This window comes from Ranitomeya imitator, chromosome 4, assembly GCF_032444005.1.
Source record: "Ranitomeya imitator isolate aRanImi1 chromosome 4, aRanImi1.pri, whole genome shotgun sequence".
In the NCBI taxonomy this organism is placed as follows: Eukaryota; Metazoa; Chordata; class Amphibia; order Anura; family Dendrobatidae; genus Ranitomeya; species Ranitomeya imitator.
In genome coordinates, this window is record NC_091285.1 from 344625456 (window position 1) to 344638134 (window position 12679).

A 12679-nucleotide genomic window follows, 5' to 3' on the forward strand; every position below is an offset into this window, starting at 1 on the left:
ATTAATGTTGTAAGTGTATCTGCACATGAGTATTTGCAGCAGATTTTTTGCACCAAAAATCAGAATGTTGCCAGGAAAACCACTCCAGAAAATACACTTGTTTGTGACATTTTTAATCTGTTCTTACATGCAGTTTTTATCCCATTCACTTGACTGGGTGAAAAATGCTGCGAAAACACTAAAAGAATTGATAGGCTGCAGATCTGAGAAAAAAATTCTTTGATTGTTCAAATCTGCAAGGAAGTAATAAGCTGTACGTGCATGAGAGTTCACAAATTTCTACCCTTGGAAAAGGATACGCAAAAACAGCACATAAATAACAAGTCCTTTAGCTCTGTTTACATGAATGATTTTGTAATAGCAGCCACACCCACGTTCCACCCTCATAGCAATTTACAGGCCACTAACACCCAGAAACATACAAAGAACTTGCAGTCATCATGGGCCCCAATCTCCTCCCTCTCATGTCCTGACTCTGCACTAATGCATTATAATGAAACATTGCTGAATGAAGCTGCACCTCCTATACATAGAACAACTCGGCGCAGACAGCAACAATCCTGGCAAACACCTTTCTTACAGCGGCGTTCCAGGTGCACGAACGTCTGTGGAGAAAATCCAATCTGCATGAAGATTTCATCCATTATAAGTTTATACTTAAGACATACAACAGTGCCCTTCACCTCTCCAACCAAACCTATTTCAACACCCTCTTCACCTCACTATCCAATAACCCTAAGGCTATGTGCATACGCTCATGTTTTTTCGCGTTTTTCGCTATAAAAATGCTCACATTAAGCATCCTATTTTTAGAATGCATTTAGCATTTTTTGTGCACATGCTGCATTTTTTCCACGGCGGAATTGCATTCTGGAAAAAAAATGCAGCATATTCATTCTTTGTGTGGAATTGCGGGGATTCCGCACACATAGGAATGCATTGATCTGCTTACTTTCTGCATGTGGCTATGCCCACCATGCAGGAAGTTAGCGGATCATGTGCGGATGGTACTCAGGGTGGAGGAGAGGAGACTCTCCTCCAGTCCCTGGGTACCATATAATTGTTAAAAAAAAAAAAAAAAAAGAATTAAAATAAAAAATCATGATATTCTCACCTTCCGGCATCCCCTGGCAGGCTTCCCGCTCCTCACGATGCTCCGGTCCCAGTGATGCATTGCGAAAATGACCTGTGATGACGTGCAGTCTTGCAAGACCGTACGTCATCTGGGGTCATGCCGCAAAGCATTACTGGGGCCGGAGCATCGCGAGGAGCGGGAAGCCTGCCAGGGGATGCCGGAAGGTGAGAATATCATGATTTTTTATTTTTTTAATTATTTTTAACACTCTATCTTTTACTATTGATGCTGCGTAGGCAGCATCAATAGTAAAAAGTTGGTCACACTTGTCAAACACTATGTTTGAGAAGTGTGACAAACCTGTCAATCAGTTTTCCAAGTGGTGCTACAGATCGCTTGGAAAACGCTAGCATTCTGCAAGCTAATTACGCTTGCAAAACGCTAGTGTTTAGCAGGAAAAGGCATGCCAATTCCGCATGCGATATACCCGCGGCAGGAGTTGCCGAATTGCCACGGAAATTTCCACGGCAATTCTGCAATGCGTGCACTTAGCCCAAACGTCTGTGACACATTTCATTCCCTACTCAACCCAAGAGTGCACAAATGTACCTACCAGGAGCCCAAACATAGTGAAGATTTCAGTAAGATATACCACCAGGAAACCATACATCCTAGGCTTAGCTACACACAGATAAACACACACAAGTACACTTACAAAAACACACGCGCACACACCAGTCTATGTCCTCTTTTGTTTTTCCGACTCCTGCAGAGTACAGGACCTGTGACATCATGGTCACATGACCGGCCACATGATCCTGATGTAATTAAAAGTCCTGAAGAAGTCGTCACATCTGATGCTACACTGATAATGCTATCATCAGCGTAGCACCTGCTGTAGATCGTGAGAGCCAAGGGCAATTGCCTATTTTTCTCCTACGCCCTAACAGTGGCCCTTCAGATAAGTGAGAGGGGCTTTTTTATAGGGTAGTTACTTTATAGGCAAATACATAATGATTTTTGTTGGATATGTTTAGCTTTCTAGATTTCTGTTTTCTATTCATGATGTTGAGACCACTATGTTTCACTCCTCTCAGTTCCACATCAACATGTGAGCGGTGCTACCGACTTGGGGATCTTTGGCCATCTGCTGGGTGTTTGCAGGTTTTGTGCACTTGGTGTCTATCAGAATAGGAAACGTCAGTAGAACTTCTCAAGAGTAAAAAATGAGAGGCGCTGAATAATTCTTTAAATTGCAAATAACCTAAAATGGAAGATAATTATTCTGTACTTATGAATTATACTTATTAGGCTGGTTTCACATTTGCATCTATGTACGCAGCGTATCATCCGCAACCGCAAAAGTGCATGCTAACGCAATGTTTTTTATCCGCATCAGCTTACACATGGCGGCAAAAAACTGCTGCGTGTGCATGCGTTTGTATGCGTTTTTTGCCTGCGTTTGTGTTTTTTATGCGCATGCTTTTGATATTTTTAGGAGGGCGTGTCTCAATCGGTTCCTGGACATGCGCAGTCCGAAGTACGCAAAGACATGCGTACGCATGCGTTCCATAGACAGTAATGCGTTTTTTAACGCATGTCTGCGCATATTTGACGAATTTTTGACGCTTCCAAAAGTGCAACATGTTGCGTTTGCCGAACCACTCTGCACATCGAGAAACGACACATGCGTACATATCTGAGACACAGATACCAGCTACCCACATTGTCTAAATACCTTGCATAAAATTATGCAAAACAAAGCCTCAAAAAAGAGTACAGCAAAGGAAACCAACTCCATATACTATCTAGAAAAATTAGGAGGAAAAGAGAGTACATAGGTTAAAAAGAGTATTTTATTGTGAAAATATAATCAAGTGTAGCACACAGTAAAAATTACAGCAGGATGACACGAAAGATCACGAGTGCCACATACCCCACGTAGCTGCTAGTATCACATAAATCAGGAAGGCATGCCATAATGAAAGTGCTAATATAGTGCAATAGTGTGGTCTCATTTCAAGGTTTCCCCCCTTGTCGCTGTTTCCAGCTGTTGAGATCTTTACCAGACTAGTGTCAGAAGATTTTAAAAAACTATTATCTAGACGTCGATTTGATAACTTGACACATCGACAACGGCAGGCTACTAAAGAAGTACAAACCTATAAGGATGTAGTGTACAAACTAGCTGACAAGGGGGGCAATATCGTGATCTGGCCATGTGACAAGTATGAGAAGGAAGCGTTTGGTCAGTTAAAGGACGAAAATACTTACACTAGATTATCATATAATCCAGTAACCTCCTTCTCATCTCGGTTACAACAGATCCTCATTAGAGCCTACGAGGAGGGTATTATTGATAAGAAAATGCTGGATGGGTTAACGGTCAGGACCCCCAAGACACCAACTTTCTATCTTTTACCCAAGGTCCACAAGTACGCCGTCGACCCTCCCGGATGTCCAATAGTGTCTGGTATTGAGGGAGTGACTGACCCAATATGCAAATTTATAGACCACTTTCTGAAACCACTGGTGGAATATTTACCATCTTATGTATGTGACACTACGGACTTCCTTACGAGGGTCGACGGCGTCTCGGTGGACCAGGATGTTCTATTGGTCACTGCGGATATTCAGACCCTCTCTACATGTATTGATCAGACCCACGGTCTGGATGCGGTCCGCTTCTTCTTGGGGACCTCCGACCTGGACAGCTCTCTCTGTGAACTGATCCTCGAGCTGCTGTGCTTCGTCCTTAACTATAATTTCTTTGTGTTTAAAGATATGTTTTATCTACAGAAGCGCAGCACAGCCATGGGTGCGGCCTGTGCGCCCTCGTATGCTAATCTCTTCCTAGGACACTGGGAGAGATTCCTTTTTGGCGATGGGGGTGCGGAGGACGCTGACCATGTGCTGTGCGGGCTGAGATATATCGATAATATTTTTTTCATGTGGAGTGGGACGGCACAGCAGCTCGAGGAATTCATGTTTAAACTTAATTCTAATTCTTATAATATCAGGCTGACTTATCAATACCATCCTACTAGGGTGGACTTTTTGGACGTTACTCTGGAGCTGCGTCCAGACTGACGTCTACAGAAAGCCCACCTCCGTGAATGCTCTAATTCGCGCTGATTCAGCCCATAATCCTTCTACTATTAGAGCTGTCCCGGTTGGACAGTTCCTAAGAATGAGGCGGATCTGCTCATCGGATCAAGTTTTACACCCAGGCGGCTGACTTACAATCCCAGTTTGAATCACGTGGATACAGCCACAGGAGCATCAGATGTGGGTTTGATAGGGCTAGGAGGGTCCAACGCAGTGACCTTCTATATGGAACAAACACTTGTACCAAAAGGGTAACAACGATACTGTTATTTATTAGTACCTTTAACCACGAGTGGCAGAATATTAGGGCAATCTTGAATAAACTCTGGCCCATACTTACATAGTAACATAGTTAGTAAGGCCGAAAAAAGACATTTGTCCATCCAGTTCAGCCTATATTCCATCATAATAAATACCCAGATCTACGTCCTTCTACAGAACCTAATAATTGTATGATACAATATTGTTCTGCTCCAGGAAGACATCCAGGCCTCTCTTGAACCCCTCGACTGAGTTCGCCATCACCACCTCCTCAGGCAAGCAATTCCAGATTCTCACTGCCCTAACAGTAAAGAATCCTCTTCTATGTTGGTGGAAAAACCTTCTCTCCTCCAGACGCAAAGAATGCCCCCTTGTGCCCGTCACCTTCCTTGGTATAAACAGATCCTCAGCGAGATATTTGTATTGTCCCCTTATATACTTATACATGATTATTAGATCGCCCCTCAGTCGTCTTTTTTCTAGACTAAATAATCCTAATTTCGCTAATCTATCTGGGTATTGTAGTTCTCCCATCCCCTTTATTAATTTTGTTGCCCTCCTTTGTACTCTCTCTAGTTCCATTATATCCTTCCTGAGCACCGGTGCCCAAAACTGGACACAGTACTCCATGTGCGGTCTAACTAGGGATTTGTACAGAGGCAGTATAATGCTCTCATCATGTGTATCCAGACCTCTTTTAATGCACCCCATGATCCTGTTTGCCTTGGCAGCTGCTGCCTGGCACTGGCTGCTCCAGGTAAGTTTATCATTAACTAGGATCCCCAAGTCCTTCTCCCTGTCAGATTTACCCAGTGGTTTCCCGTTCAGTGTGTAATGGTGATATTGATTCCCTCTTCCCATGTGTATAACCTTACATTTATCATTGTTAAACCTCATCTGCCACCTTTCAGCCCAAGTTTCCAACTTATCCAGATCCATCTGTAGCAGAATACTATCTTCTCTTGTATTAACTGCTTTACATAGTTTTGTATCATCTGCAAATATCGATATTTTACTGTGTAAACCTTCTACCAGATCATTAATGAATATGTTGAAGAGAACAGGTCCCAATACTGACCCCTGCGGTACCCCACTGGTCACAGCGACCCAGTTAGAGACTATACCATTTATAACCACCCTCTGCTTTCTATCACTAAGCCAGTTACTAACCCATTTACACACATTTTCCCCCAGACCAAGCATTCTCATTTTGTGTACCAACCTCTTGTGCGGCACGGTATCAAACGCTTTGGAAAAATCGAGATATACCACGTCCAATGACTCACCGTGGTCCAGTCTATAGCTTACCTCTTCATAAAAACTGATTAGATTGGTTTGACAGGAGCGATTTCTCATAAACCCATGCTGATATGGAGTTAAACAGTTATTCTCATTGAGATAATCCAGAATAACATCCCTCAGAAACCCTTCAAATATTTTACCAACAATAGAGGTTAGACTTACTGGCCTATAATTTCCAGGTTCACTTTTAGAGCCCTTTTTGAATATTGGCACCACATTTGCTATGCGCCAGTCCTGCGGAACAGACCCTGTCGCTATAGAGTCACTAAAAATAAGAAATAATGGTTTATCTATTACATTACTTAGTTCTCTTAGTACTCGTGGGTGTATGCCATCCGGACCCGGAGATTTATCTATTTTAATCTTATTTAGCCGGTTTCGCACCTCTTCTTGGGTTAGATTGGTGACCCTTAATATAGGGTTTTCATTGTTTCTTGGGATTTCACCTAGCATTTCATTTTCCACCGTGAATACCATGGAGAAGAAGGTGTTTAATATGTTAGCTTTTTCCTCGTCATCTACAACCATTCTTTCCTCACTATTTTTTAAGGGGCCTACATTTTCAGTTTTTATTCTTTTACTATTGATATAGTTGAAGAACAGTTTGGGATTAGTTTTACTCTCCTTAGCAATGTGCTTCTCTGTTTCCTTTTTGGCAGCTTTAATTAGTTTTTTAGATAAAGTATTTTTCTCCCTATAGTTTTTTAGAGCTTCAATGGTGCCATCCTGCTTTAGTAGTGCAAATGCTTTCTTTTTACTGTTAATTGCCTGTCTTACTTCTTTGTTTAGCCACATTGGGTTTTTCCTATTTCTAGTCCTTTTATTCCCACAAGGTATAAACCGCTTACACTGCCTATTTAGGATGTTCTTAAACATTTCCCATTTATTATCTGTATTCTCATTTCTGAGGATATTGTCCCAGTCTACCAGATTAAGGGCATCTCTAAGCTGTTCAAACTTTGCCTTCCTAAAGTTCAATGTTTTTGTGACTCCCTGACAAGTCCCCCTAGTGAAAGACAGGTGAAACTGCACAATATTGTGGTCGCTATTTCCTAAATGCCCAACCACCTGCAGATTTGTTATTCTGTCAGGTCTATTAGATAGTATTAGGTCTAAAAGTGCTGCTCCTCTGGTTGGATTCTGCACCAATTGTGAAAGATAATTTTTCTTGGTTATTAGCAGAAACCTGTTGCCTTTATGGGTTTCACAGGTTTCTGTTTCCCAGTTAATATCCGGGTAGTTAAAGTCCCCCATAACCAGGACCTCATTATGGGTTGCAGCTTCATCTATCTGCTTTAGAAGTAGACTTTCCATGCTTTCTGTTATATTTGGGGGTTTGTAACAGACCCCAATGAGAATTTTGTTACCATTTTTCCCTCCATGAATTTCAACCCATATGGACTCGACATCCTCATTCCCTTCGCTAATATCCTCCCTTAAAGTGGACTTTAGACAAGACTTTACATAGAGACAAACCCCTCCTCCTCTCCGATTTTTACGATCCTTTCTAAACAGACTGTAACCCTGTAAGTTAACTGCCCAGTCGTAGCTTTCATCTAACCATGTCTCGGTTATTCCCACTATGTCAAAGTTACCTGTAGATATTTCTGCTTCTAGTTCTTCCATCTTGTTTGTCAGGCTTCTGGCGTTTGCGAGCATGCAGTTTAGAGGATTTTGTTTTGTTCCAATCTCCTCACTGTGAATTGTTTTAGAAATGTTCTTACCTCCCTTCTGAGTATGTTTTCCTGGGTCGTCTTTGTTCGAGTCTAATGTTTTTCTTCCCGTCCCCTCTTCTTCTAGTTTAACGCCCTCCTGATGAGTGTAGCGAGTCTTCTGGCGAATGTGTTTTTCCCAGGTTTGTTGAGGTGTAGTCCGTCTCTGGCGAGGAGTCCATCATACCAGTAATTCACACCGTGGTCCAGGAATCCAAATCCTTGTTGTCTGCACCATCGTCTTAGCCAGTTGTTTGCATCAAGGATCCTGTTCCATCTCCTGGTGCCATGCCCGTCTACTGGAAGGATAGAAGAAAAAACTACCTGTGCATCCAGTTCCTTTACTTTCTTCCCCAACTCTTCAAAGTCCTTGCAGATTGTCGGTAGGTCCTTCCTTGCCGTGTCATTGGTGCCAACATGTATCAGAAGAAATGGGTGGACGTCCTTGGAGCTGAAGAGCTTTGGTATCCTATCGGTCACATCCTTGATCATCGCACCTGGAAGGCAGCATACTTCTCTTGCAGTTATGTCCGGTCTGCAGATGGCTGCTTCGGTGCCTCTCAGTAGTGAGTCTCCCACCACCACCACTCTTCGTTGCTTCTTGGCTGTACTTTTTGCTGTCACTTGTTGCTGTGTGCCCTTTTCTTTTTTGCTTGCTGGTATTGCTTCATTCTTAGGTGTGCCATCTTCATCCTCTACAAAGATTTGATATCTGTTCTTCAGTTGTGTGGTTGGTGATTTCTCCATGGTCTTCTTGCTTCTTTTGGTCACATGCTTCCACTCATCTGCTTTTGGAGGTTCTCTGACACTTTTTGCACCTTCTGTGACCAGTAGAGATGCTTCTGTTCTGTCTAGAAAGTCTTCATTCTCTTTGATGAGTTTCAAAGTTGCTATTCTTTCTTCCAGACCCCGCACCTTTTCTTCTAAAAGGGCCACTAGTCTACACTTCTGACAGGTGAAATTGGATTCTTCTTCTGGTCGATCTGTGAACATGTAGCACATGCTGCAGCTCACCATGTAGGTTGTCACATCTGCCATGTTGCTCCTAGATCCTGCTGACTTGCTGTGTGTTTTCCTTCTTGTGTAATCTACTCAGCCAAGCTCTCTTGCAATAATGTCCTACAGGCAAAAATTCGCGCGCCGTAAGGCGCGTGGTTTGGTGATGCTTTCGAAGCAGCTGGTCCCGAATACTGAAGACGGAGTCCGCCCTGGGGCCAGCCCTGGGTGATTTTCCAGCTATGACTTCCACGAGAGCACCCAATATTGGGAACCTTTTGGTGGGGAGTCACTACATACCTCCGATTAGAATGTATTTAACACTCAGGGTCCTCTCCTGGGTTGTTTCCAGTGAGGCCACTGTCTGGCATGTGCAAATGTCCAGCGTAGTTCTATATTTGAGTCATCTGACGACCTTAAACAATTTGAGATCCGACAGCACATTACCTGTGGCACGAGTAATGTTATTTACTATGTCACATGTACTTGTCCTTTGGTATATATAGGCCTTACCTCTAGGAAACTTAGAGTTGGGGTACGTGAACACGTCCATGACATTTGCGCTGCCAGAACAGTGGTCGATTGCTCTGAGTTGAAGACGATCCCGCGCCACTTTCGGATACACCATAATTGTGACGCGAGGTCGCTCTGAATTAGGGGTATATAAAGTTTACATATGGGGGTAAGGGGATTGAATAACAAGAAATTGCTGGCACAAAAAGAGGCTAAGTGGATAGTGCAATTAGAGACTATGGTACCCAAAGGATTAAATAAAGCATTAAGCTTCGCTCCCTTTTTATAAATGGGTAATTATATTCTATATCTCCCTGCCCCTTTGTTCCCTTTCTCTCGCTATCGGGTGTTATGCCCTCTTGTTTACCATCTTCTTGCGCCTCCTTGATGATGTTTGAATCCATTTTTTAACTCTTCTTTTTTTTCTTATGTTAGCTATTCTAATTTGGATTATTGTCACATTTACAGTTTTAATCTCTCCGTGCTTGAACCTGCTTATGCCCATTTGCATACGTCTCCAGCTGTGCCGTTTGACCCATCGGAAAAATGTAATATGTCATTGAATTTGGATCCAACCCTTTGCATCAATCGGAAGATTTTACACTCGCATCTACTTTTGTATTAATTATTATATGCTGTATTGTTATGCAAATAGTGTTGTCTGATATTATAGTATGATTAATTCAATTATTTATATGGGGCTGTCCTGCGGTAACTTCTGAGGGGAGTATTTGGTGGTGCGCATGCGCCCTGTCTATCCAGTGGCTCCTCGGCTTCCGCGGCGTCTTGCCAGCCAGCTTTTATGCATGCGTGATTGTGCCTGACGCCGGCGGCCGCTGTAGGACCTGTGGAGTGCAGGGCACATGCGCCAAGATACCAATATTATTGGCCGAGTCACATCATGTGACCGGCATTAGATGAGTCACCAATGGGATAAAAAGGTCCTTGTGTGCAGTAAGAGTTATCCCCTTGAGAAAGCAACAAACAAACAAGCGAAACGTACGTTGGGGGCTCTGTTGGACTCCTCTTGTGCCATCCACCCCATTTTGGTGTTAGCTGCTGGTAAGCGCCATTCTACAGCTATTTGCTTTGATGATTATATGGTTACTTTGGGTTAGCACTTTTTTTTTTTCTTTTGTGCTACTCATTCCTCTTGGTGCTGGCTGCAGGGAAGTGCTATTTTATAAGGATTTATTTAATGAGACCACACTATTGCACTATATTAGCACTTTCATTATGGCATGCCTTCCTGATTTATGTGATACTGGCTGCTACGTGGCGTATGTGGCATTCATGATCTTTCGTGTCATCCTGCTGTAATTTTTACTGTGTGTTACACTTTATTATATTTTCACAATAAAATACTCTTTTTAACCTAAGTACTCCCTTTTCCTCCTAATTTTTCTATGCGTACACATCTGCAGGCGAACGCATGCAAATGCATGTCACTGTGTACACCATATTAAAGATATATACGCAGGATGCATGCGGATCTATGCGGATGAAACGCTGCGTACACAGACGCAAATGTGAAACCAGCCTAAGGCTTGTTTAGTTACAGATAAGAAATAAATCATTCCTTGGTGTGTGAAGGGTTTTCAAGACAGGACCTTAGAGCACAGCAGAACTAGGTTGATCTACACAGCTGAATTGAATATATTGGGAATATTTATTCCATTCTTAAATGTAGACTGTTTAAATCTATCCCGAGCATGTGGAAGATGAGCAAATTCTAAGTTCACGCTGTTTGATAGATTTGACTCCTCCTCATTACATCACATCTTGGTTGTATTTCTTTTGACCCGTATTTTGCGCCAGAGTTTTGGTTTCTGTCATTAATAAAGCTGGGGCATTGTAAGAATCCTTTTAAGGGCTTTCTCAAAAATTCATAAGTGTCTAAAATATATAATGTGGTGGAAATCTTGTACGCTTGTTAAAGTGTAACTAAGCCGCAAACCTCAAAGTAAGGTAATAGCTAGTCCAGGGTCACTTCCTGTGGATTTAAGCTTTTACCAAACTTTAAGCATCACTTTTAGATAATGTCAGGAATTACATAGCTGTGATAGTGGCTGTTGAATAAATGTCATTTCTTTTAGATTCCTCAATGCTCTGAACTTTTACTTTTCACAGTTACAGAATATGCAAACCACGCTAGAGATAACCTGTACGAGGTCAATTTAGAGAAGTACGATGGGTAAGTTTTCACCTTTAAGTATTACAATTCATTGTACAAATACACACAAACATTTAGAGAAAATGGTATCAAGTGAGAGATGACTATTTGTGTATATGCAACATTTTATACCTTTGGGCTTTTTGGCATCCAAAATTCTGATTTTTTTTTTTTAATGTTGTTTTTTTTCCTATTCCTTCAAGTATTTGGCCAGTCTGTCATTGTGAGGATAGCATAAGATCTTAAAAGATGCAATACTTGCCCAATAAATGTGCTGCTACTGCAGAGCTCTAGAGCCCTTCTGAAGGAGATATGCTAAAACAAATAGGTCTCCAAATTTCTCAGGTTTCCTATCGTGCTAGCAAGGAACACCGGAGCTTGTGCATAACTTGGAGTATTACCAATCAGACTGCCCTTTTTATAGCTAGGAAAACAATGGGCACCTGTAGATCGGTGATTTTAGTAGTTCCAAAAAAAAATATTGGCCTTCATGGCCCCCTAAAGGAGTGAAGAGTAACGATCACCTTCTTCTATTTTTTTTTAAAGAAAGCAATCAACAGCAGTAGATTGGTGATTTTAGTAATTAACTTCTATGAAAAATAATGCCAAGATGTGTCCTTAACGGTTCCCTAAAGTACCAACTTTGTAGCAAACGTTGGGTCCGAACGTCGGAGTTGCGGTATACAGAACATGATTCCCTAACTCTCCTCCCTCCATCTTGCAGTGAAGGTGCGAGATCTATCATGCTCGTAGCAATGCTTGTTTTTTTCAAAGCAAGATCTCTTCCTTCATTGAGGGAGCTGCCGCGAGCGATTGTGAGATCCTGCTCTGCATGCCAGGATCCCACAAAGTAGAGTTCGGACCCAACTTTTGCTTGTAGGTCAGGTCCTTTTGGGGGAAAAAAAGCGTTGACGAATTGGGCCCATAGTTTTTTGTCTTTTAAAACATGGGATTTTATAGTATTTTGTATTGGAAGAAGAAAATGAATACAAAAATTATGTATTTCACGTTTAATGTAGACTGGAGAACGAGCGAGCGCTCAGTCACGTTTGATGCAGTTAATTTGCTTTCATGTCACGAAAACTGTAGAGCGTTTGTGTGTCTTCTAATGATCTCTCTCATCACCTGCAGCGTTGTTTGTGTTGGTGGCGATGGTATGTTCAGTGAAGTGCTTCATGGCCTCATAGGCCGGATACAAAAGGATTCCGATGTCGATCATAACAATCCCGGAGTCCCATTATCTCGTTGCAATATGAGGATTGGCATTATTCCTGCTGGTAAGGGGACTAATTATGTTCATGCTGACCTCATATTGTTCTGCTTCGTTTGTGATTTTGTGACATTGACTTTTCTGCTCAGTGATGCAGCTCATTTTAATATTCCATATGTGACCTTGCACTGCTCACAAAGCTATTTTAAGTGTGGTACAGGGCTAGCATATCAAAATGATTATACATTCAAGCATCAATGTGGATTAAACCGAGTGCATATCCCCATTAAAGGTCTCTGCTTCAGAGCAGGGTCACTTATGTCATCTTC

The 12679-nt window shown here is 42.1% G+C and overlaps 1 protein-coding gene across 2 annotated transcripts in view; it reads left to right on the forward strand.

Moving 5' to 3' along the window:
* Positions 1-12679, forward strand: part of CERK (ceramide kinase) — a 218523-nt gene that overhangs the window by 158254 nt on the left and 47590 nt on the right. For both annotated transcript variants that reach the window (XM_069764981.1, XM_069764982.1), the window contains 2 exons: positions 11098-11161; positions 12272-12417. In XM_069764981.1, coding sequence (XP_069621082.1) covers positions 11098-11161; positions 12272-12417 — 210 coding nt within the window. The remainder of the gene's footprint in view (positions 1-11097; positions 11162-12271; positions 12418-12679) is intronic.